Source organism: Anser brachyrhynchus (assembly GCF_964034855.1).
Source record: "Anser brachyrhynchus genome assembly, chromosome: 17".
Classification (NCBI taxonomy): Eukaryota; Metazoa; Chordata; class Aves; order Anseriformes; family Anatidae; genus Anser; species Anser brachyrhynchus.
Window position 1 is genome coordinate 3,592,438 of NC_137710.1, and position 26,583 is coordinate 3,619,020.

Below are 26,583 nucleotides of genomic sequence, written 5' to 3' on the forward strand. Positions count from 1 at the left end.
GCAGCAAACTAAGCTTTTGAAAAATGTGGCCTAAACCAGACGCTGAAGGGAAGTGACTTTATTTTCTTGAAGATACTGGGACAGGTGAGATCCTTTGTAATACTCCATCCTTAACTAGTTCTGTAAGGTATGAGAAGCATGTAATAAGAAATCTATTTTTAACATCATGGGAGAGTGTAATTCCCTTTATTAGAGGAATGCACACCACAGAGGAGTAAGCAGGTCAGAAAACATCCCCAGTCATTATGTGAGTGGTCACTGAAGGACGGTGTCATGGCTCGATGCTGTGGTTGCAGCTGCGTCCAGCTCTCCTTTCCTCCTCTCTGCAAGTGAAGTCCTATCTGCGCAGGGTTTAAATCTTGTTCTGGCAACTGGGCTTGCTGCTGGTTCTAGCTGAATTGGGGAAACCAGAGGGCAAAGCCCCCTTTATTTTCTGTCAGGATGTGTGTACAGGATGCGTATCCAGACATGCATCTTCCACTGAGGAGATTACAGCGCTCCTCAGTGAACCAGAAAGGATCTGTGGTGTTCTTTGCCATCATCAGCAACTCCTAAATATGTGATAATATATTTTAAATCATATTTTTGGCAGTTTTTGAATGGCAGTATCCTAAACGTTGCCCGGTTTGAGGCTGTATTTCCATTTATAAGCCTTTTTCAGGGGAGAGAAGACAGACCTGTACACTGCATCCCCAGAACAGGTAGTATTAGACTTCCACAAAGAAAAAGGACACAAGTCTTGCAGAAATACTTGTTTTTCAGAAATATTTATTAAACCGTTAAAATTATTTACTGCCCAACCAAAACAAAACCAAAAAAAAATTCAGTGATCCTGCACTTTGGAGACAGGATTGTTATGTCCCATACCTGACAACATCCTGGCCCCTTTTTTAAAAGCAGATTTTAGTTAATATTGAGAAACTACACGACAAATCTTCAACTCTTTACATACTCATCCCTACGTGCCATCTTCTCAGATGACGCTTGGTGTGTATAAACTCAGCGCTTCTAACGTGAGAAGGAGGAGCGAGGTGGTTAATACTAGCAGGTCAGGAGTGACTAATTAGATTTTTGAGGTAATGGGCTACAGAGATGAACGGGGAAGGTTGTACTGCTTAGTGCCATTGTTCGAAATCGGCTGCAGATTCGACCCAATAGCGCACTGGGCTCTAGCGTATGGGACTAGCTGTACGTGCACTAGGCCAGGAGCGTTTTTAATACATGAGCTTAGATGCTGGGGGGAAAACAGTTCAGCCTGGGGGTTTCTATTATCCCAGCTCAGCGCTCTTAGCTGATTTGAAAGCGATGTGCTTATCCAGGCTGGGAATCTGCTGCATTCTTGCATTGTTTCTGATCACTGCATCTCTTCTGAATGTGTCAAATGACTGTAAACTACGCTAGGGAGAGACAGGAATCATTCACAATTTATTTAACTGCCTGATACAACTGTAGTGTGCTTTTTATTCCTCCGCCCTCGTGCGGAAGTGAAGTCAGGACGTCAGCAACTTAAGCGTTACAGTAAGACTTCCCCCATGAACTGACTCTCATGGCAGGGGAGAAGTGCTGCTCTTTTATGGATACAGCTTTCTGGAAGCATAAAACTCATGATGTGTTACCAAAACGTAACCAGGCAAAATTATCTCTGCCTAATATTAGCATCAGATGCTAGTGTCATTATTTCAAGTGGAAATGCCTTCCGTGTAAGGCCACATTTCCCCCTCCTGCCCCGAACGGCAATGACGCCTGGCAGGCACAGTAAACACTTCTCTACCTAGGACCCGCTGAGGGTCGGTGTTCAAACGTAGCCGTTACTGGCGGGAGCAGAGCAGCGTTCAGCCTACCGCGGCAACAAAATGGTTCCCTGGCACAGCTTCCCAACAAGTGAACCGTTTGCTGCCCATACACATTTAGGAAGCCGGTTGTGGATCATCCTGGACTAAAAACAACTGGCCCGCACTCAACGCCGGGCTCTTCACAGAGCAGACGCAGTTGCTGCACTGCCACCAGCAGCCCCCAGCGCTAAGCAACACGTGCACAAGTTGCGCGCAGCCTTGCTGTAGCTCGAGAAACTCCTCTCCAGCAGTGCTCTGCTTCAGCACAGGCTCTCCTGGCAGGCAGCAACGTTCACAGGTGACCTCCTCACCACCTCCCTCGTGAGGGGAGCAAATGCAGCCAGGGGGTGCATTTGCGCTCTCCCACCGGGGCAGAGCCTGGTGATGTGCAGAGCCAGGGTGCCACACGCAGCGGTTAAGCTGCACGGAGCTTTAGTGTTAAGTTTTTTTTTTGTAAGTACAACCTCAGGCGGTCCCAAGGGTCTCACACATAATTACAAAGCAGATCTAAAACCCACCTCCCGGCAGTTCAGCCGTGTTCACGTGCGGGGCTTTAGGGGACAAATTAAGGCCCCTGTAATTGCGGGTTACCCAAACATCAATCAACAGCAGCAGAGCAATCTGCATATGCAGAATTTGCCCGTTCTGCCACCCAAAATAGTGTTCAGACTAGTCAGAAAAAAGGTTTTGAGTTGGGGTCATCTCTAAGTCAGTTAAAATAGCTCGTGTCAGCTACTTGAGGATGTCTTTTACTCTGAGTTAGGCAGTCTTCTCTAGGCAGAAAAGTGGAGTGTGACTTAAATCTAAACCTGGCTGTGGGAAGGGGACCTAACTCCTTTATAGCAACTGTCTGCTACTTTAGGGGGGAAGTCCCTGGTAAGAAAAAAAAATAAGTGTTAGAATCCCTCATAGTAAGCGATTTGTTTTCCATTAATACTGCAGAACTCATGGCAAAATGCAAGGCACGCTCACCTCGTACATTGGTTTCTTCATGCTTTAGGCACTATAAGCAGCAAGGGAAATGTATACACTCACTATCCCTCTCAAGGCTACTCCAGTTTATCGATTTGTATCAGGTGAATTTCCAAGTGGTTACTCTGCAAAATGCAGGTGCCAGCTGAATGTAACAGGACAGAGCAGTGCTAAGACCTGCCACGGAGAGTGGCCAGCTGCGGTGTTTTCCTCTTGAAAAAAATCCTAGCAAATTAAGAAAAAGCAAACAACCCAAAAATTTAACAAACAGGGTAACGGAGTCTTTGCCAATAGATATTGTACACTGCAAACAAACTTCTATTAATGGCACAGGTCCTTTTTTTTGGTTTAGAGAAGCTCGTGTTACTGTAGTTAATGCGTGAACAAGAACGTGGACTTGTTATTCAGCACGAAACAAGTCATCTAGAAGCTTCAGCATCCCAGGGCATCGATGACTGTTACTGCAAAGCTTGGACTCTGTTTTCAACAGTCACCAAGTGAACAGTGCAGGATCCCCTTGGAGGAGTACAGCTGAAACACAACCACCAAGGTGTGCGAGGCAAATAAAAACGACGAGCTGCCAGATTTGTTCACAGAAGCTTCTTGTTACTAGACTGTCGAGATCTACTGCAGGAAGCTGACCACCTCAGGGTTTTAGTCACAGGTGCTGCAGGGCTTCTTGTCCTTGTTCGGTGTAGGCGTCATCTCTATTTGAATTTGACCATTCGCCAAAAGTATCCTGGAAGTGGACGTTTTTCTGTGATGCCTGCATACGTCTCTTATCACGAGAGAAGAAACTAAACCTTCCGGGTAGGAAGGAGGAGGAAGGGAGGGGAGGGAAAAGAAAGAAGACTGTTTACCGTCTTGGAAACACTTCAAACCCCCGACACGATACACAGCACAAAAAAACACAGAGCAAAAAAATCCATTTGCATCTGCAAAAACTAAGGCAGTGAAGCCTGATGGGAGTGCATGTCAAAATGTTATTAGAGATGAAGTCATTGCAATCTCAAGCGGCTTTGCTACGGAAGCTTCACATAAGCTCTAAATGCTGTTGACTCTGCGAGGTGCAGTTATTGTTTTAGGTGTATAACCCGCCCCTTCCCCAGCCCTGAGATACAAAAGCAACAAAATACAACACGTTAGTTTCTCAGCATAAGTAAAGTGGTATCTTTAGCATTAAATCTGTATAATTTACCATGAAGCAGAAATAAGGAGTATTTTTAGGGGTGCCAGCAGGGAAATTCTTAAGATAAAAGAAGTGAGCCTCCACAATTTTTTTCCACGTGAACAGATTTTGATTATACATAGACTAGATTCCTGCAAAAATAATTGAACAAATGCACGTGGGCTCTCAAGAGTTTGCAGGATGAAGGCTCTGAACGAATGCACACAAGTGTGCACGTCATTTCCTGTCACACAGCTTGGGTGCTCTAAGATAATGACGTACGTGAACCAACAGCCATTAAATACAACGACATATTGCCAGCTGACAACACAGCTAAAAAATAGTCGGAAAAACCCTTAGTGTCATTCTCATTTGTATGGCGTGAAGTTACTTGATTAAGCAAAGTCAATATTCAGAATGAGTTCAGTACAAGAGGTGTTAGTGCAGTGTTTAAGTCTACTGAGAAATGCAAAAGTTTTGGTTCCAGCTGCCGAGGGTTCGATTTGGCTGCATGCCCTTTTGTCCTCACTGGTGCACTTCACGGGGAAGCACTGTTTTGCTTGCACAGGACCACGCACAACGCGGTGCTGATCCAGGACAGGAATTGCTAAATGCTTCTACAGTAAGAGATTACACAAATATAAGCGCAGCTCTTGCAGCAGATGGACTATTTGCCAGGGCATAAACCTGGCCCTATGTCTGTACCCCACTGTCGTCAGCGTTCCTCCTGTGTCCGCGCACCCTTCAGCCTCCGCTCAGTACCACGATCCCAACCATCCCAGCTGTCTCGTGCAAAACAGGGCATCCTGCCTCTGATGTCACATAGGAGGCTGAATTGAGCATCAGGTGAGGCTTAAGGCAGCTTTCCCACAAAGACATCCCATCATATGTGCAGGTAAGGACACTGATAATTATTTATAAGCTGTTCTTGACTAGAAAGTGATATAAAAGGCTACACAAGCGCACCGCAAGGTAACGGATGTTGCTAGCAGGACCTGAACTTTTGCATTTCCTGGCTTCAAATTGCAGCCTTAACAGTGAAATAAGTCTTTTGCACTTAATTAGTCTCGTACTTTTCTACCACTTCCATCACAGGAGCTCAAATTCACACACATATGCTCTATCTTTTCAGGGCCAGGTCCAATTCCAGCTGACACGTGACGTGTGCAGTCACTAGGGCTTTCTGCTGGGCACCTTCAGTCCTGCGTGGTCAGGCCAAGCACCCCAAAGTCCACACAGAGGACTGCTCTATTTATGCAGTAAGTTTCAAATGTCAGCCTTCAGTAATTTTTCACTTTTTATCATGAAATAAGTAAGAGAAAAATGTTTTCGTAAAATCTCTACACCAAGCAGAAGGATTAGGGGGTTTTATTCCTTCTGAAACAATGAAAATGGTTCTTACAACTTGAAAATGTTTATGGAGGATGTTTCAAAAAAGCGTATTTGTGGAGAGGAAGGGAAATTGGAATACTGTGTTGCTGCTGTAGATATAAAGACCTCTAAAACAGCAGCTCTAATGCAAAAAGGGTTTGGTTTAACAATTATCAGCAAGCACCTCCTCCAGGGACAGCCAAGAATAGGGTGACAGAATTGATTATTGAGTGTATACTCTATTCCAAAATACATAATGAGAGACAAAATCTACAGTGCATAGAGAGAAAGAAAACATGGAAGCAACAACCTATAATTAAAACTGGAAATTACTGTAGATATCAGCCATTACATTCTGCAAATCTAACTGATTTGTAACAGCTCATTAGAACGACATTTATTTTTTTAAAAAGCATTCGTGTGAATTATGAATAGGCTGGCTTAGTAAGCAAAATTAACAGATTCTGGTTAAAAATGCATATTCCAACAGTTTTCTAAGGAGTAATGATTGGTTTAGCATGGTAACAGTAAGGCAAAAGGTGATCAAATGTCAATAGTTGAGGATGAGCACGGAGGACTATGACAAGTTGTGCACTGACTGGTCATTCTGATTGGCACTTTGTGCTTCTGTGATCCCACAGGCAGCCGATGAGAATGCAACCAGCAGTGCATGTTAACAGAGGGTCATGCAAAAGGAAAACACGGTACCAAACATTTAAAAAAAAAATTCCTACAAGGGACACAAGTCTTCTTATTGGCTGCAATGTGGGATCGTCTGGAATCAATCCAGCTGCTACCATGGGCATTATGGCTGTAAAGATCCTGGTCAGGAAAGTACAGACACAGAAGAGGTAAGACTGGAGCAAGGGAAAGAAAAAGCATTCCATTAAAAAGAAAAGAGGCAAACATGATACACGGGGTTACTTTGAATTATCACACAGGACATACTACAGGGAGAGGTGGATCTGCATCACCTAAGACAGCTCTTCTCAGTGAAAAACTCTCATTTAGAAAAAGCAGTCACTGAAACAGTTTAAATTGCTCTTGAATTTCTAAAAGATACCACTTTTCTGTTGTGAGGCAGCCTGCAGTCTGGGTTGGATTTCATCAGGGTATCACCACCTCTAGCAATGCAGAGCAGAGTGCGCATTTTTCTTCCCAAGAAACAAACGGGCACGGACATAATGAAATGAACGATGAAGGTGTATGTTAAGAAATACAAAACAGGACTGTGCTGTGACTACCGGCTATGTGCACAGAAAACAGGGTTAGACAGGACGAGCATTACAGTTAAAAGACTTTACAAATTAACATTTGTTAATAGTTGATAGTTTCGAGGTAAAAACCAACACCACAGCTGAAATCTTAAAATCATCTCCTGTGCAAGCTACTTGGTTAAAGGGCCTTGGTACCTCTTCCAGAAGAGCCTGCATTGTTTCACATGCAGAAAGATGCTAACTGCAGGCAGCTCAGTACTGGTTTGAGACCTTGCAACTACTCCAGCAGAAGGACTTTCTGGCTGGCTAGCAGCAAGATCATTTCTTTGTAAGGATTCAGCACTTTCACTAGGCATTGGACAATTCATGCAACTTAGAGGCTGAGAGAGCATGCCAGCTGGGTGCTCAGCGCCCAGCCAGCCCCACACAAGCCTGCCAGCACACCTTCATCCGTACCTGGAACACCCTCTGTTTTTCTAAGGGTTCTCCTCAGAGGTTCTCCCTTGTGCCAAATATTTTTTTGAACTGTGGACTAATGTCAATTGAAAATTAAGTTGAAATCACGAGAGACATTTCACTTGTGACCAAACGCAGCTCTCCCCAACACAGCCACCCTTAACTGCTATTCTTAAGATTCCAAATGAAAACAAGCAAACATTGTTCTACCATTAGCAGTAGCTAGGACTTGTACTTTTACACATTGTGGCACACTCAGTTAGCTGCAGCGATCAGGCAGACACATCAGCTTTTGTAGGCTGCAAGAATAGGAAGAAAACGTATGGCTGTTTCAGGCATTACATCAGTGACAAACAAGCACGTATCCGTGAAGAGAAAACAAAAGGGTGTTTTCTGCTCAAAACAGAGGGAGCATTTTCAGTCCTTGTACTCTTCCTCCTCGATAAAGCCTCCTGGTTATATTATTTCATCGAAATTCTGACATGTGATGTGGTTGAGACAAACGCAGTATGATGAGATCAGAACCCAGTTTGCCCCAAACCTGCAAACTCTGGCAGTGAAAAAATGTGGATTACTGTGACTTCTGTTTCCTTTTCTTTATGTGGGTGCTGCACAGAAACATCCGAGCACATCTTAGATGGCACAAGCTATATATATCTCATTCCCTGAGATACTGCATGGTCAAAGAAAAAGGGACACACCACACAGACAAGGATAAAAACTTCTCCTAAGATGACAGCATCAGTATCTTACTTTTGTACTTCAGCTTTTTGTTTAGTTAGGAGGAAAAGCCTGAAACAGAGGGCAAAAATAAACTACTTTCATTTATAAAAGCACTCTGCACGCAGATATCAGCCTTACGAGTTTTCCTCACGCCATTAGGGTACGCAGAGTTTGTGTGTCAGCCTGTTACCAAGGCGTCATAGGTGAGGTGCTGAGAGTGTTCGGCCTGTGACAGGGAGAAAGCAGCTCTGGAGACAGCTCACAGCAGGCCAGGAGTGCAGGTGGAGGTGTTAGAACAGGACAGGACAGACGCTACACTTGGGTTCCTTGTTTCTCCCAGCAGTGAAATTTCCTGACTTTTTAAAGCCGACAGCTACACCCCTGCCACCAGCCCCTTCTTAACCACTTTGAGGACTGCTTGGGTTGCAGGAGTAACCATCTACAAGCACAATGTTGACGAGACACACAGCAGAGGGGGGCAAGGAAAATAAACCCACACTTGGCAAATCCCATCCAGACAGGCTGCAAAAACACGACAAATCCGAAAACAATTACTGTCCTTCACGTTATTTAAGTAGAAGGTTTTATCTTCCCTTACTTAATGTGAAGGCTAAGTAAGGAGAGAGCAGAAAGAAACTCGGGGATGGAAGATGGCAGCTAAAGAACATAATTCCATCCCAACAGCAGGCTCAATACGCCCTTTCACTGTCCAGCAGAAGAGGACTCTTACCTTCTCTGAAAGGGGCCAAAAGAACACGTTTTCACTTTTTATTGTGCGAGTTTTCAATTATATAAATTTAACCCAGAATCTGAGAAACAGGAAGATTAGATAGGCACCTGAAAATGTGCATTGATCAAATGGCCTGACGCTCTGTGGGTACTCGCCGATAAATTAACTGAGAGGAAGAAAGCAGCAAGCACCACAACTAGTTGAAGACCCAAATGTTCCTCCTGCCATGGCTCCCTGCACTGTGATGTCTGCATGCAGACGGCAGAGCCAAGGCTGACACCCAGTCAGCGTGTGCTTTGACTTACAACGTCTGGTTACGGTTTTGTGCTGCCTTTTCTTCATAAATCGAGCATGGGAACTGCAATCAACACAGACTGGGTACGCTGAAAACAGCCACCCCCCCACAACAGGGCAAGCTTTAAAAAGTACTAAAATAAATTTAAAAGAAAAAGAAGCATTACAGGGGAGAGATCTTGTGAGACAGTATTTTTACCAGTTACAGAATGAGTCCAAACTCAAGTGTGATTTCCAGTCATACGACAGGAAGGGCTCTCAGCAAACAAAGCAGCACAGAGGGAAGCTGGAGACTCTTGAAAATGATCAAAAGTGCCCTCCTGACTTTACGGTGTTTTGGACCAGCACAGATCTTCCCATGAAACTTACTCTTACAGGGCTGCTGCTATTATTAAACAAAATCTGGAGGTTATGGACATGGAGACAGGATGGAAGAGCTTTTTATGTTGAAACAAATGATTGTTCCAAAATCCTTTATGCAGTTAAAAAAGCTATGCTTCTGGTATCAGAAAAAAATCCAAAGACGTGCTGTGAGATTATGAGACTTAATTTGGAATAAATCTAGAAGGAAGGAGTTTCAACTTCACTTTTGGACAGCACCATTAAACACTTCACCAGGAGAGGGTGGGGTTCTTTCTAGCCAAGAAAGCTGGCATCCTCTCCAGCAGGGCAGCTGTTCAGCAAACAAAATGTTTTGTGCTGTAACAGTCAGAATCTAAAGACTTTGATCAACATGGAAACAAGCCCAGCAAGGTCATGGTGAAACCTTATTCTCCACACCCAACTGCCAGAGGTCTGCAGTTGGCTTTACTTGTGAACATCTTCTTTACACATCTTCTGAGCATGACCTGGGGGCCAGTGGTTTGCGACATTCCACCACCTCAGGGACTGTGCGTTAAGGAGCTGGGGCTTGTGCTTGAACAGGAGCAGTGCTCCTACAAGCCTTGCATGCTGAGATTGGTGCTGACTTCAGTTCTGGGCACACAGGACAGGCTGAGTGGTGCTCTGGATAACACCACAACTATTAACACCTCCCTTTGGAGTATGACTGCATGGTGGAGACAAAAAAATCCTCTGGGAAGATCAGGTGTCTGTCATTAGGAGCTCACTGGCTCATACAGCTATAATGAAACAAAGCAACACGTGCTCTTTTGGCTAGCCTGAATTGCATACTTAGGAAAGAAACAGAATTGGAGTGGGCTTCTTGCACACATCCATCTTGCCTATAAACCCAAGCACATGGAATAGTTTTATTCTCTACTGCTGTCTGCATGGAGGGAGCAAAAGGTGGCACAGCAAAATCTGAGATTGGAAGCTCACCTATAAGTATGCTGGAGTTTTGGCCAAAGCCAACTCTTGTTTCATGACACCTATCCAATGTTCCTTTCCAAAGAAAACACTTGCAGACATTCAGGATCTCTCCCATATACATTAGGGATGTGGCTATTAGCATTTGCAGACTATATCCAGTACCCTTAGAAAATACGCTACTTACAGGCGTTTGATTCCAGATTCAGGCTGAGTCGAGGGTTTTGATTGAATTATGGGCGGAGGTTGAGGGGTTCTGGTTTCTTCTTCTGTTTCCTCACTTGAAAGAAAGAAAAGGTAATTAATATTGTCCTCCAAGCCATGGAAACACTTTCAGTTCTAAAATTCAATCTGAAGGTGGACTGTTCATGGAGAAAGGGTCTCCTTTCAGTATTTTCTTCCCATTTTGACCAAAAAAAAAAAAAAAGTAGAAGAGGAATGCATGGAATGTTCTATAATATGTTTTATTATATGTTCTATAATATCCATTTTAGACCTACGATTACCCTCATTTTTTAAGTTCAATTTTTTAAAATGCTTCTAATCTTTCCAAGATTCAGGGGGAATCTGGGAGCTGGGAGTTAGGGAAGGATTTAAGTTTTTCCCAGTGTTGAGAAACCAGATATAAAAGCTCATTGGAGACTATTTAAAAGCACATTTATTGTTTCTAGACCTGCCCTATGGCTCCTCTGTGCATAGCATGTAACGGGAGAGAAGACCTAACCTACCTTTTGTAATATAAAAGCTCCTCTTGAAGTAAAAACACTTTAGATTTCAATTCATTCCTCTCATGAAGGACATCCCGGAGCTCCTGCAAAGTGAATCTTGGACGATTTGGATCTTTTAAGTCCATTGCCATCTTTTCCGACTCCGAGAGGCAGTCGTCATTGTTCGGTTCTGTCTAGGAAGCGAAACACAGGCTTTAAATTCACTGTGCGAATGCATTTCTGAGGAGTTTAAAATATTTATCAGTCTAATCCCCAACCTCTTTCTTTTCGGCACTATTAAATATTCTTTTAAGAGGAACAGCAGTTTTAAGAGAAAAAACACAGGAGTTTTTTATTTTATTTTTCATGTTAAAAACTGTCAGCAGGAACAGCTCAGAGATCTGATCGCTTTGTTCTTTCTTGTGCTCAGATCGACTGATGACACACACAGGGCTGGTGATACCATGGCAGCTCTCTGAAAGACGATCTGAGCGCTGTTCTACCTCTCTTCCCTCGCTGCTCAGGGGAACCTTGCAGATGAGGATGACCTAAGTGACCTTCAGTCAAAGCCCTGTGCTCACAGGAACCTTTCCCAGAGTTGTATTTTTGGGAAGACAAACACACACAGCCCAATTGTTCCTAGCAGCCTAAAAACTGGGTCCAAAGTGGGCCACCACACAGGTGTAAGCTTTCTTGTGGAGAAATTCCTCTGGAATCCAGCCTGCTAGAAAGCCTATTGAAAATGTAAAGCCTCGTTTTTGATAAACAAGTCTGTTTAAGGAATTTATACTTTTAACAAATAGGGTAAATCAAACGTCAGCCTATTATATAAATACTGAAAAAATAGCATTGCAAAAATCTTAACAGTTCCTTCCAGTTCTCTCACAAAGAGAAAGCTCGTTTGGGTGTAAATATATTGAGTGGAGATTTAAGTTCTTATTGCCTTAATGCCTTTATTTAAAAATGCAGGATTGGTATTAGCACTAGGATCTAGCTACGAAGTGGAAGAAACCTGCAGACAAAACAGCAGAGCAATGTTCATCTGTCCATTTGTTTGATTCACCCCAGTAATCCAAACACATTCCTTTACACAGATCGTACTAAATAAAGACAGATGCACCCTAACAAGAAGTTCAAATGAAACTACCCAAACACTTTTCTTCTTCACCCTCCTAGACTAGAGTCTGATCTGGCTTGCACAAATAACCTTTTTTTTGCTAGATTTTGCTCAAATCTGCGAAGACTGAGGGCCGGTAGCCAATGCAAATGTACTTGCCCGAAGCCAACAAGCGATGTCCATGGCAGAGCACGCAGCTATTCGAGCTGCACGCTTGCCACTGCAATTCCTGTCTAACCATCAGCCTGGCACAGAAAGCGGGGAACGGCTCTAATTAGAAGAGGCACCATTGCCACGGAACAGATGAGTTAAAGAGAGGTGAAGAATGCATCCTTTCTCCCCAGAGACTGAAGACACTTTCACTCCTGCTGGCTTCGGGCCTGGGCTCGGTGGCCCCGTTTACAAAGCGGGGTGTCCTGGCTGAATCAGCAGCAGTGAAGTCATCCTTTCCATTATTAATACACTGCTTGCCCAATTCAGCAGCGACATGTTAACAGTGGCTGTTACATTCCTGGGGGTACCAGGGCACCCCATCAGCCTTTGCCTCTGCTTCCTGATGTACGGCCCTGCCTCCTACAAGAGAATTAGATGGTTTGCTCCCTGCTGCAGTCCCTCAGGCACGTAAAATGCTGCTGTGCTTCTTCAGCGGCTTGGTACTGGAGCTCTTACCAACACAAGCAGCCACACAGCTCTATACCGTAGTGCTCCTTGAAGTTCTTTCATCCTGTAATATCCCTTATCCTACTTCTTACTCTAAGAGCAGCATTAGGAAAGGGAAATACAGCACATTTGCTTGAATAAGACAGAAGTAGTGTCACATGCACAAAGGAAAATAATAGGAACCATGAAGAAGACTAAGGGATACAGCAGAGCAGAGAAACATCCCCTTGGATTTGCATTCTTACTACTCTGATCTCAGCACCAAGCCAATTTGCAGATTTTCATTTTGCCTGTTCCAGCAAGTATTTGAGTATGCAAGCAACATTTGCTCTTCATGAACATTTGTGCTAGTAACACTTCACTGCACGAATTCTAGTGGGAAGCAAAAGCAGGAATAGGGCCAAAGTTGTTTCCTCTAAAACATGCCTTCAAATATTTATATGTTGATTCTGCAGCAATAGAGCAGCTCTGTCCCGACAATTAGATCAAAATGCCGTAAGCAGTGCAAGAACCAAGTGTGCTCTCACTCATTTTCGCAGCACAAGACCCCAGCTTTCCTGTCACTTCTTGGATTAAGGAAATCCTTATTCAGTTGTGAACAATCAGTGAGGCAATGGATAGAAGCATGGTCAGGAAGAACAGAAAGCACAAGTCTCTGCAAAGCTTATATTTTCAAGTCTCTGGACACATACTCATGGGTAGCAGTGAAATGCTGTGTTATTTGTTGGTCATAATACAGCATATCATGGAACTGTGACTGCACTGTGTTTTGTTTCTACCCCAAAGGCTTTTACGCTATTAATTGTAAAGCCACTGTAAATGAAACCCGGAAGATACAAATAAAAAAATAATCCACAAAACATGCAACAAGTTGTACTGGAGTTGCAGAAGGACGTTAAAACTGAGTTGCTCAAAACAATATTCAGAGGAAGGGGGAAAATGCCATTCTTCTCCAGACGCAGAGCCACAGCTACCAAGCTACAAATGCACAGCACAGCTTTGTTCTGGACATGGTAACGGCTGCGTCTCATGCATGGTTTAGGCAGGAACCATTCTAACCGCAGGGCTCCTCAGCAGTCACAGACCCAGAATGACCATCACGAGCATCACAAGATTCCTCTCCCTGAAATGACTGAATGCCAGAAGCCGGACTAACGTTCAGGCCTGTTCGTCCCACTGCAGACCAAGATGTGAGACAAATCTGGTGTTTGTAAAGACTCAGCAGAGGCTTTTGTAAAGAGTGTTTGTAAAGACTCTTGGAGACGCTGTTCCTAGTCAAGTCACCGGCACAACCTAGGCTTGCCTGCGCACACAGCCGGGGAGAGCTTTAGCAGGGTGACAGCAGCCAGCCCTCCCTTCACCCTTTGTTTTTCATTCTTTACGTTACGTCCAGAGGCCTGAAGAGGACAGGTAGCATTTTAAGATTATGAAACAGAGCAGAGATTTCAGGCAGAGCAGGCATATTCCACTGCATATGAGCGTTCTGCCCTCAGGCACTGTCTGCCTGCAGAGTTCTGCATTGCCTCTGGGACCCCTTCCGACACAATTTCTTTCTTCCTGCGGTTCTCACGCCACCGCTGTCATAGTGCTGTGCACCTTCAGGACCTGTTGGGGCTTGCAGATTTGCATGCTCAACCACCACTGCTCCTGATGCACGTTGATCACATTTAGCCAAAGAAGAGGTGCTTGATACAAAGACTGAGGATCTGTAAAAGGCTGATTTTAAAAGTGATTTATACTGCCTCTTACCTTTATTTCCTCCCCATTTTGGCTGTCCTCACCCTGCAGTTTTTCCCTCAGTTTCCCCAGCTCTGCTCGTAGGCTGCCCATCTCCTGCTCCTTGGTTTGCAGATATGCTTCTAACTCCACCTTCTGCTCGATCAGCGCCTTTCCCTGAGCCTCAACAACAGTGATCCGGTGCCGCAGGTCGTGGTTAATTTTCATTAACCTGTTCTGTTGCTGCTGAAGCTGCAAATGTAGAAGGTCAGTAGAAGTTTAGTATCCATTCAGCCATCAGCCATAATGGCCAAGTCACAAATATTATGTTAAAGACCAAGTACTGAGTTCCTGTTAAATCTGATCTGGAAAATTCTCCTCACCCCCTCATTCATTTTTTAATATCTTATCATCTAATACCGTTGCAGGCACCAAAGCTTCTTTAAGTGGTTTCTAGAGTAAAAAAAGCGGTACTTTCCCCAAAGCACAAGGAATTCTCCAGCTAAAACCAAATCTATCGCTTCCAAAATAATGTTTCAAAAAAGCAAAATTCAAGAACAGGGTGGATTACAGGATTCTGAATCACATCTTAAACCCAGAGCAGAAAAGAGAAAGACAAGGCAGAGAAATCCTTACTATTCAATTTGTAAGCACTTTCCTTTGAGCCCGTAGGTGAGGCTGGGAAGCAAAATACATGTAAGGAGGTCATAACACAGAAAGAACCACGACATCAAGTGACTGCCAAGGTCACGATGGAGTCTGTGACTCACTTAAGACTAAATAAACTCTTTTATCTTAAATCTTTTGTGCACTCCCCATCCCCTTGGGGACCTTCTGTTCATTGCTGGCAAGTGTTAAGTGACCCAGGCTGGGCTCAGGCCCCTTCCTCCCTCCCTCCTTCCCCTTCTGTGTGCACAGAGGTAATCCACATCGCATCCCCAGCGTGCGAGTGCATGAGTGGAGTCCCTGCTGCCAAACTCTGTGGACAGTGTATAAAAAATACGCAGTACCTGCTCACCCAAAGCAGGGGTGGGTGAGAGGGTTGAGGCATGGGGGTGCTGAGGGAGGCTGCACTGCCAAAGCAGAGATTCGTGAAGCCAGAGCAAGTTACCTGTCCTGTTTCCATGAAAGGAGGGAGGTGTCAGGTCTTCAAGGAAACAAACAAAACAACAACCTGTCCTTCCTCCTCCTTCCTCCCTTGTCACACTGGTTTCCAGTCACGTTCCGAGTGTGCCTGGTCCCTCCAAATGCAGCAGAGGGCGTGTGCCTGCACCGCCTGCCTAATCATTTGGGGCATTCCACAGTTATGCTGGACACGTCAGTTTCTGGACTGATAATCTGACATTGCTTAAAAATTCCACGTTAGCTTACATTTGAAAGAAGGCTACAGAAGCATGGGTGAGAAGGAAGGGAAATAGGAAGAGCAAGAGCCACTTACAGCCTCCACATCCTCATTTTTAAGTCCGAGTTCCCGGTCCTTTGCCCTGATTTCATCCCTCTGTTTATCTACGACTTCCTTCAGCTTCTTCATGACTTGCCGCTCTCTCTCCGACATTCCTGGTTAAAAAAAGGAACACAGAAAACAAACTAAGGACAAGCAGGAGCTGCTGAGACTGAGAACAATAACAGTGAGAAATATTTGGATAAAGACTCTGCAAGGTGCCTGCTGGTGGAATTAAAGAGAAGCTGCTGGGAGGTGCTTTGAAGGTTACTTTGAGGGCAGCAGGGAACACAGATGACAAAGTCCGCTCCACAAAGCCTCTGCACAGAAACTCCTTGCAAAAGGAACCAACACTCCTCAGAAACATTTACAACAGCGGAGTGATACTGCTGTATCTGCTGCCTCCGTGGTTTTACATCAGTGTTCACATCATGGCCCTTGGAGCTGGTTCATTTGTGTGACAAGCTGTAGAAGCAGCTGGCCAAGACCTTAAATTGTAAAAAATAGAGATTGTTTGGACCCTTAGCAAGATCTGAACAACATTTCACTATTGTGGACTGCATCTAGATCTAGAACAGCTGAGGTGCACCGGACTGTTTTTGTATCGAAACCCAGCTTTGTAGTGGGTGAGACAGAGACGAGTGGGGAGCTTCCAGAGGGTACCTCCACCCCAAATCCAGACATTCAGCCTGAATTATGGTCACTTATTTTGTCTGCATGTCTTGCAACCTGTTCCCCATCCTACTGTATGATAATTCATCTTCAAGGTACTTGTACTTCAGAGAAAAGTACCACGGGGCCTTTCACTTCGGAAAGATGTTTGGAACATTGCCAGGATTCCAACATGGAGCCTGTTTGAAGATGACTAAAGGATTAGCTTAACCTGAAGTCTGACCAGGGAATCATGAAGAAATGCCATGAATCACAAAACAGAAAGCATTATTCCATAATCTGCTATTACAGAGATGATCAAGAACTCCTGGACTACAGCGATGGGCTCTTCAGAGCCCAGACAGATTTACCACAGACCAGAAGATTTACCGTGTTAAGATGATAAATCTACATAAACCTATTGCCCTAACTTTTTCTTGTCATTGTACAGAGATGTGCAGTCTGACGATCCTGAACTGTCACGTAAAATCCCCTTGCAAAACATCCCAATAGCTTGAGGACGAGAGGCAGTGACCAGGGCAGCGTGTGGCTGCTTGTCTGTTACCTCTGGCAAAGCACTTAAGTTACTTGGGTCCTCGGCTTCCTCCACCCATGAAAGCAAGTAGTGATAATTCACTCAGCTCCCTGGGATGGCTGGAAAGCTACTTCCTTCTGTATTAAGGCAGTTCCCACATGAAACCCACTGCACGCACATCCAGTGGAGCCAGCTGCTCAAGTCTCTACCTTCTGACATCAGCTCTGACTCCTGCTTATGCTCTTCCTTCATCAGAGAAATCCAAAATTGCTCCCGTAAGACGGCGTATGTTGCATGCCTTTAGGGACTCCAGCTTACAGAGCTTAGGAACAGTAGCTTACAGCTACATTTGAACTGGTGGATAATACAACGGAGCAAGACAGACCTGAGAGAGACAAAGGGAGCAGTAACTCTGGTGGGTGTGCACTTCTGCAGCAGCTGGGGGTTCCCATGGGGGTGTACAAAGTGCATCACTGCAAACAAGGAGAAGAGCAGCTCCAGTCCCTCATTAAAAAAGCACCTGGAATGTCCCAGAGCAAAGACCGGGTAACTGCTCTGCTGGGAAAAGGATGGGGGAACAAAGCTGGCTGGGAAGCTAGTTCAGAGGACGTGTTCCCATCAAAGCCCAGAAATCAGCTGAGTGACGACGTGGTGTTCATGTTCTCATCTTAGGTTCTCATCTTTTTAAGTTCTGTGATAAGTTTTCCTGCTCTGTTTCGGGAGCCTGGTCCTCTTTGTGTTGCAGGCTCTAGTGTTTTGCAGGATACTTTTCATTCTTCACTGCAATAATGGCTCATACCCACTCGGGAGGACAAGTAGACGCTGACACATGCTGCTACTTGCTCTCCTAAAAGATCCACGCTCCTATCACAACACAGGGCTGGAGGGCTAGAAGCCTGTACCCAGCTCTGACACCTCTCTGATCCCTAAACCTCTGACTTAGTTTCCTGACTTGCAGGGACATAGGAAAAGACAGGAGAACCTTGTTAACATCTGAAGGGAGCTGTGTAGAAGAAAGACAAAACAAACAAACAAACAAACAAACCACAACCAACCAACAACCAAACAAAGAGCCAGACAAGGACCCTTGCACCAGCCAGCACAACAGAGCACTGGAACCTTCCCACAACTTGTTCTTGTTTACTTGCAGTTCTTGACCACCGCTGTATCTGCAAAACCCTGCTACAGGCTCTTGGATCCACCCCTTCCCAGCCACTCTCAGGGCTGGGGCCTAAAACATCAGCTGTATTAAAACAAAACAAAACTCCAAAACTTTGCCTTGAGGTACGGAGGAACTGCAGTGAGACTGACCAGCAGTTTTACCCCAGTAGGAGCTAAGAATAGTGAGTGCAGCTATATTCATTAGTATTTGTGCAAAGCTTTGAGATTTCCAGAGAGCAGGTGCTATTTAAAGAATAAAGTACCATTTCAGTGCTGACTGCTTTTCCTCCCACTGTACTCAATTTTCTCTATAACATTTGGTGAGCATCAAAGACTCAATTGTGTGCACGGATCACTACATTATCCTCTTTATTTCAGGAGGAGAGGAAAGGAAAGGTGGGAAGTGTTTTGAAACAGTCACATCTTCTTCCATTTCCCAGGCACTAGGGAAGAGGAGAAGGAAATCACTAAGTGTCCTAAATGTAAAGTAATTATCTCTAAATGACTCAAACTGTAATATCTGCAACATCTTAAAGGGCACACCCAGCTGGCTTCTACAGGCACATCCTATGAATTCAGAGCTTCCTGTGAATTGCTGCGATCACAACAGTGTTCTAAGGAGCAAGAGAAAGGAAAAAAAATTACATTTAAAAAAAAAAGAAAAGAGAGGAAAAAAGACCATCCTTTATGTTTATGCTCGGGGACCTGTTTACTGTTGAGTTTATCCAACGTCTGTTGCAAGAAGCCAAAGCGTGGTCAGGGTCTGTGGCACTTCCTAAACATTCAGAAGAGAAATTTGCCTTCACTTTGGAAAGGGAACGGCAGGCTGCTCAGCAGCCGAGCCCGAGACGTTTACACGACTGTCGGCATCCCGCTGCTGGTCTGTATTACCATCGCCAGCCTGAGAAGGCAGCTCCTCTCGCAGCAGAGACGCAGCAGCCTGCTTGTCCTGTTTGACACATGGGTCAAGTTTGCTCGTGGCATTTCACTAGGATATTCTGATCCGCCAGCACCAGCAAATAAGCGCTCAGTTTGAGCTCAGGGAGGAGGAGTGTTAATGGAGGTTGCAAATTCATCTTTAACCTCTCCTACGTATTTTGTATTCTGCCACATGGACCCTTTCATACAAACACTGCTCGGCTCAGACTCTCAGAGAGCACATGCTCCTCCTATTTATACAGGGTTGTTTGCCTTTCTCACAAACACCTTCATTATGCTGAAGCAAGGCTCTGTGAACTATAATACGACTATTAATTGGCAAGATTGAATCTCAAAGCCTTAGCACACCCAGATCGCTGGCCTCTGTTACCCGTACTAAAAACAACTCCTTTAACTAACTGTCTGGTGAGCAGGCAGCAAGCTGCTAATCCCAGGAGAGTTAGCCACTAAAGGAAGACATGAGCACACCACCAAATCATGCTGAGATACGGCTGGAGTCTGGGCAAAGTTAGTCTAGCCAGCAAAGCATTTAGCTTGAAAACCTGCCTCTGTAGAGTCTGCCTGTATCAGATCAAATGATGGAGAGGGGAAAAAAGCAGCATGACTGCTTTTTGACGTTATCCAAACGAGTAGTTTGAGACAAACCTGACTCCACTCATTAATGACAAAAATTCCTAAAAATGAAAAAAATTGGGCTTGTTATAACAGGTCCCACTAACAAGCTGAGTAAGTTACCCTGTAAGTGAGGGTGATCTGACTTAAACTGATCATTTCAGCTAATGAATATCAGTGATCCCAGAATCTCATCTCTGGAATGGGTTTTGTTTGTTTTGTTATACTTGCGTAGACACAGTAAAAATAACATGAAAAGCATGTGTGGCATTTGCTTGGCTAGCCGAATGTAAAGAGTATGGCTATATTTAAATACAAGCACATGAGCTGCAGCGAGCTAGATACCCACTGGAAAAAAAGACGAAAAAACAAAGGGGAAGATGGTTCTTTATAAGAACATGTCAGTCTTTGTGGCCTGTGACACATCACTGCCATTCTGACACTTTCCATGGAGTTTGTAGGCTGGCATTAAGCTACTTCTTAGAGATTAATTCGCTACTAAATTGAAGGAGCTGCATTTGTTTTAGAAAAGTGGAAATCTTTAAAAGTTTTAATAATTTTTGCTTTGAATTGTGGAGCAAACAGACATCTGCTCCTCTGCCCCCGCTCTTTGGAAAGAGCTATTTGCTGAGCTGTGGGTAAGAGCTGGGGACAGCAGCTGTTTCAGTCGCTGCAGCAAAATCTACCTGCAGTTGCCAGTCAGAACCTTTTGTCTTGAAATTCATTCTGCCTCCAGAAAGAAGGTGCTCATGAATTAATCAGTTATTTCAGCTCTTCAGGATTCACCCACATCCTGGTTTATAGATCTCTTCACCTACTCTAAATTGGATGGAAGTGTCCTGAACAGGTGAGAGAATCCTAAAGGGAAGTAAACCAAGTAAAATCACTCTCTCAACATATTTTTCTAGCATATCTCTGTATGACAGATTGATGTAATTCAGACAAATCTTGATTTGTTGCTTTACAAACAATTATCCTGGGTAGATTGACAGTTACACTTATTTTTGTGCATAACAGTGTGAAATTGCTGAATGGATTATTTTTTGTGTTAGAGAACGTAAGGAGGGATTAAGAATGTTTTTACAAAATGCTAGCTAAAAAGAAGAAAAAAAAAGCAATAGACCAAAAAATGATGCTAAACTACTTTCAGAGATGCTTCCCGGCCAAACAGAAAGCTGTTCAGGCTTCTCTTTTCCTCCTGCCCCCACCTCTTATGCCTCCAGCGTAATCATGTGTTCAGAAATTTTCAATTCAGAAAAAAACCTGCATTAGTCTATAGGAAAAAAAAAGCCAGAATATCCAGTCAAAATATTTTGATAACGTATTGCTTTTTATAACAAAAGCAAGTACTGAATTTGAAACACCAAACTTGCCTTCATGCTTCTGAAATTCCTCTTCCGTGAAATTAATGTCTTTGTGAGACAAGTTTGTCATCAGTTGTTTATTCTCCTCCTGCAGCTGTGCAATTTGGGTAAGAAGGTCCTGTGCTTCCCCTCGCCAGACATCCTCCACCAGTTCTAATTCCTAAAGGGTAGATTTAAACACGTTAAGAGTCTTGGACTGGACTATTTACAGATCAAACCAGTAACAATACTACTACAATTCTTACGGAAAACAATTAAAGGAGACTACTTTGAATTTCTTGGAAGATATCTACTTTTGTGATGCTAGCGTCAAGAAACCATCTGAGTACCAGTCTCCATATGCTGAATGTAAACACACGAGGAGTCAATTCCTGATGCAAACATTTTTGACGCGTGAGTTACCCAAAGAGTGCCTCCTTACTCCCCATTTTTCTGTGAGAAGATTAAGGGGATTGCTGTGTTAGACAATACAGCCAAACTTGAGCAAGAATTCCCTCCTGCATCACAGAAAGCAACCACAAAAGCTGTTATAAATGCCCCAGAAACATCACAGCGCAGACAAGGGGAGGCAGCGTTAGGCGTGCTCATTTGGAAGGAGCAGCATCTCTAATCTGAATTTCTGTTACAAAGCACAAGTGAGTGCCTGAGACTGTGCCGCAGACCCAGAGCTCCTGGTCCGAATGGTAAACACAAGACAAAACTGTGCTGCTTCTTACATAAATCGTTCTGTATGGAAGTCTTGAGGGACATCTACGTGAGCGGCAGCGAGAAGGGTCAAAACACCAGCTCCCATTTGTCAGGACACCGTGTGTCAACAGCAGCTGTCACCAATCCCAGTAAAGGTCAAATTAGGACAAAAAGTATAAGGGCTTAAGGAAAAATGGTTGTATTAGAGCTTCACTTGCTCCAAACGTCTTTGCCATAAACCATACTTCTGCAGTGGGGGCATTCTCTACTCCGTTTTCATGTATGTGCTTCAAACAGAAAAAGCTGCATGCAAATCACTGGAGCCGGGCTGAGTCACTTGCTGACTTTCGCATTCATCCAGCAGGCCCCTCTCCTACCTAACAACAAAACACCCAGACAACAACCCCGCCAAGCACAGCTCTAGGCTAAAATAAGCTCAGCTGAGAGATGAAAGGATAGCTCTCTGCTTTGAATGCACGCTCTGACACTGGGAAATCACGTTCCTATTGATTTCCGGGTCCAAATAAAATGCTATTTTATTCCAGCATTTATTATTGCATCGCTGTCATTTTATAACGTCTGTTAGTGTGCTGTGAGGTTTGCAGAAAACACGGACAGATAAACAACATATAGAGTGTTGTAAACTATGCAGACTTAAGAAAATTCCATGAATCACAGCTATTTTTACCTGAAACTCTTTATCTTGAGAAATACAAATCTGCAATGAAACTGTTTATTGCCCAGTAATACCTAGATGATTTACAGTGATGCTGCGTTTTAACTCTGTAGCGAGAACAACGTGCTGACCTAGTTTAGAAGATGAAACAGCACATTCATCAGTTATAAGCATACTGATAAAAAATAGAACACGCAAAAACCCAGGCTAGCTAAACTTACCTAGTGTACAGGGAGCTACCCTGTAAACACACAACGATGCTAAGGTTTAACCTGGCAAACGTTCTTATTTATTGCTACCGAAGAGCCCAAGGAACTGGAGCAGAAGTGAACTTCTGAATCCTCGCTAGCAGAGGTGTCCGACAGAGCAGGCAGGAGACCTGCGGGCCAGTAGGTGCCAGCCAGCTCGGGACACTCCAGCCACGCTCAGCCAGGCAAGGATTCCCACCTGAAGGCTGAGTGCTCTGAGTGCTAAAACCCCACCAGCTGCTGCTTGCCGAAGACCACAAAAAGCTGCCTGGATTGGCTTTTGGATGCTTCTTGTTCACAAATATATCTCAGTCTCTGGCCTCTTCTGCTTACCAGTACCTGTCCCGTGAGAGTTCGCCTTGAAACGCTCGCACTGGAAGACAGCAGGATGTGACGCTACTGGACTACAGCAATGCAGCGTGCTGGCAATCAACTTACTTAAAAAAATGCATTGTGTATCTTATTTTCCCCATTCAATGTTTTCACACAAGTTTCACGTGGATTGTCTGAACGCTCCGTGAGCCACTCTGTGACTCCTGGAGAAACCGGCAGAGTAAAGGTGGTTAGCTGGCAGGGGCTGGGTGGCACCTGGCAAGCACAGCTGTACGCGGCTGACATGTTTAGAAAACTTCTTAACACAGATGTGGACTTCAGAGGCATCTATGCAGCTTTTCCAACTGTCAGCTTTTCCAACGATACTGGCTGCTGCTACCAGGCCCAGGTCAGCGTCCATTTCACCAGGCAGCATTTTTTTAGTATCTGGAGGTAAAGAATTCCTGCTGGCTGACAGTACAGCGGTCTCTGGCAACCCAGCAGAGAGATCTGACTGCAGACGCAGTACGGGACCAACACAACAGCCCACCCGCTTGCTTGCATGATCTGTTAGATGGGCAAAGGCATGGGTTTGGGACATGCTGTAATTGCATCCATTCTCTGGACCAGTGGCCTTCATACTCTGGAGGCTTACCAGGGCTTTATACACTAAAGATCTTCTACCATCCTTTTCAGGACCCTGTCCTAAGACTCCTTCTGCAAAACGTTGCAAGAATTGTCCTGTATTTTTCATATGCTAAGCAACAGTCCTCTAGCTGATTCTTTTAAACAGATGTAAAACTTCCTCAAATGAATTTAAACTAACTCTTGGAGCTTGGGGTCTCACTTCCGGAAATTCCCCACGTCCTCTTTAACGTGGACCTGTCTGCGCAAGCAGGGATGGGACGAGGCAGCAGCGACGATTTAGCAGCCCCTTGCTAGAAGAACCATTTATTTCAACCAGTTATCTGCCTGGTGTGAAAATTAGATCTGGCACTTCCATTGCACCAAGTGGAACAGCTCATGCTGTCCTGCTGCATGAGGGTAACAGGATACGGGAAATGATCTCCATCCACCTCGGGCCTTCACAGGGTCAGGGGACACTGCAAGCACCCCGGGTGAAGCCGAGGGACTTCGTGCTGTCAGAGGATGGAGCAGGAGCCTGGGAAGCGCTCCTCCCTACTCTTCGGCTCAAACACTGACCTGAAATCCTCAGTCCTCCGGCTCTCTCCTATGCCTTGCCTACCCAATGAGTGTGCCAGGAAGACCGGAGGAGCTCCGGAGAGACAAGGGTATCGCAGGCACTGACTTCTCCTGGCCTAGCAGGAAGCGGCGCAGTCAGGAGAGAGGCCGGAGCGGGGACTTGGAGGGAAACGCTCTGGGAAGGAAAGGCGGTGACTGGGGAAGGGCTGGGGGACGGGAAGGAGGCAGGGAACTTCCAGGAGGGAATTAAAACACCCCGACGACAACCACACACCCAAACCCCCGGCGGTGGTGAGGCAGCATCCCCATGGGGCTCCCCTGGCCTCCAGCCTCTGGTCCCCCCGGCCTCCTCCTGGCTCTCCCCGGGGTCCCGGCTCTCCCCCAGGCCGTCGGGGCCCCTACCCCCCGTACCCCCCCCGCACCTTCTGGTGCTTCCTCTCCTTCTCGATGCGGTCCATCCTCTCCAAGCGGAGCCGGTCGAGCTCCAGGCGCAGCTCCTCCAGCTCGGGGTTGATGTGGTTGCGGCTCACCAGCACCTCGAGGATCTCCAGCACCCGCACCACCTTGGGCATGAGGCGGGCGATGGCCTCGCAGCCGTGCTGGTCGATGACCCGCTCAAACTCCTGCCCCACGGCCGAGGCGATGTCGTACACGTCCATCACCGTCAGCTCCGCCGCGTTCTTCTCCAGGGCGGGCGGCGCCACCACGCCAACGCCGCCGCCGTCCATGGCTCGCCCGGCCCCGCGGAGCCCTCATAGGCGGCGGGGAGCCCCCTCCTCACGGGGCGCTCTGCTGGCCGGGGACCCCCTGCCCGGCTCGGCTCGGCTCGGCACGGCCCGGCTCTGCCTGCCCCGGGGGGACGCGGCTCGGAGGGCTCGGGGGTGCTCGGACTTGGCCGGGAGGGAGGGGAGGGGACGGGGAGGGAGGGCAGGGGAGGGCGGGCAGGGGAGGGCGAGGGCTCCCCGCCGCCGCCTCCTCCCGGCCTCGCCCCGAGCTCGGGGCCAATGGAAGGCACCGGGAGGGCCGGGGGAGGCCCCGCGCATGCCCGGGACCGGCGGGGGGAGGCCGCCGGGGGAGGCTGGCGGGGCTCGGTGCCCGCCCGAGCCTGCTGCGGGGAGAGGGGCCCGGCCGGTGGCGGGCTCCGGGCGCGGGGTGCCGCCCGCCGTGCTCGTGGCTTCTGCCCGGGGAGTCGGGAGGAAAGCCTCGTGTGGGTGCTGGAGGGAGCGCGGTGGGGTTGGGGAGCCCGCCTGGTGCTGCTGGAGGCCGTACGCAGCGCTGGTAAGGGTTCACTGCAGTGTCTATGCTGCTACAGCACCCAGGGGTGACCACAGCCCCCGTGTTCAACGCTGTCCTGTAGGCACCGGGACAGAAGGCAGGGAGAGGATTGCTGCCGCAAAAGAGTTAATGAGGTCTGAGGTAACGGGGTGGATCCACACAAACGTAAAGGGAACCACAAAACCAAGTTTTATGTGATAGTAATGGTCTCGCGCACAATGTTGTGGGGTTTAGGTCCTTGTTCTGCAAGAGCGAAGAGAGTCTTTATGCCCGTACATGTGTTCAGGGTATCAGTGGGGATGTCACGTACAGAAGTAGTTTGCTGGCACAAATCAACTTAGTGATGGATTATATTAAACCAAGATATATTTTTTCTGGTTAAGATTTTCAGTATTTTTGCCTTCAGGGACCACCATGCACTTTTGAATGTTGTTAGAGTGTTTAGTAAAGAGGTGCTATGGATGAGACTTTAGAGATAATTGTGTCCTGAATTGCTTTAGGTCCCAATTCCACCACTTGCTGTACGCAGCGCAGGAATTCTGTGTTAAATTTTGGACCAGAGACGGCAAGTGATGTCAAACATTGGAATTAGTCAATGGAAATAAAACTGAAGTTACAAAAGCAAAGCTTGGAATGACTAATACGTGCTGCATGTTGGGAATACAGAATTAATTCTCTTATTTTTGGCAGATGCAAAATGCCAGTGCAAGTGAATGGGAGGTTTGAGTGACATGAAAAACAACACTGTGACACTCAAACTTATTTGTGCCACTGTGTCAGCATTGTATTCTGTCACACGTGTCAAACTAGCTTATGTGCTGCCAGCCGGCTCTTGTCTTTGTTGACCCAGGCCAAGAAGGTAAAAAAAAACAACAAAAAGCCTCCATACATCTGAGTTTGACATTCAGTTGCCTATTTTATAATAATAATCAATGATATCCCGTGAAAATATATATACATGTCGTTTGTGAAGCTTACTGTCAAAATGGAACGCCACAGGAAGTTGCCCAAAGTTCCAGGGAGAGCAGGAGGATGAATAATGGCACAGTCACCTTTTCCTGGCCAGCGCTGCTTACGAAACCATGAAACATGGTAGCAGCGTGAGCAGAATGTTTGGAGAGGGCTCTGCAGAACCTCGGGGGATCAGATGTGACGGGAAGTGAGAATTTTGTCCGAGTTAGCGATGAGAACGCGTTCATACCACCAGC

At 45.9% G+C, this 26,583-nt stretch overlaps 1 protein-coding gene and 1 long non-coding RNA gene across 3 annotated transcripts; one reads left to right on the forward strand and one right to left on the reverse strand.

Annotated features, from left to right (window-relative positions):
• Window positions 1–751: 751 nt before the first annotated feature.
• On the reverse strand, window positions 752–25,101 carry RILPL1 (Rab interacting lysosomal protein like 1). Of its 2 annotated transcripts, XM_080560187.1 has the most exons (8): window positions 24,523–25,101; window positions 20,984–21,134; window positions 15,710–15,828; window positions 14,305–14,523; window positions 10,800–10,972; window positions 10,259–10,351; window positions 6,078–6,165; window positions 752–3,607 (listed from the first exon to the last, which is right to left on the reverse strand). In XM_080560187.1, the coding sequence occupies exons 1-8, from the start codon at window positions 24,826–24,828 to the stop codon at window positions 3,602–3,604; spliced, it is 1,155 nt and encodes a 384-aa protein (XP_080416313.1). In that variant the 5' UTR covers window positions 24,829–25,101; the 3' UTR covers window positions 752–3,601. The 2 variants fall into 2 exon arrangements, with proteins under 2 accessions (XP_080416313.1, XP_080416312.1); XM_080560186.1 differs by lacking the exon at window positions 6,078–6,165.
• Window positions 3,614–14,298, forward strand: LOC308179673. Its single transcript, XR_013940476.1, has 4 exons — window positions 3,614–4,867; window positions 5,105–5,231; window positions 5,985–6,194; window positions 11,209–14,298. It is a non-coding gene; the product is annotated as an uncharacterized lncRNA (long non-coding RNA).
• Window positions 25,102–26,583: the final 1,482 nt, after the last annotated feature.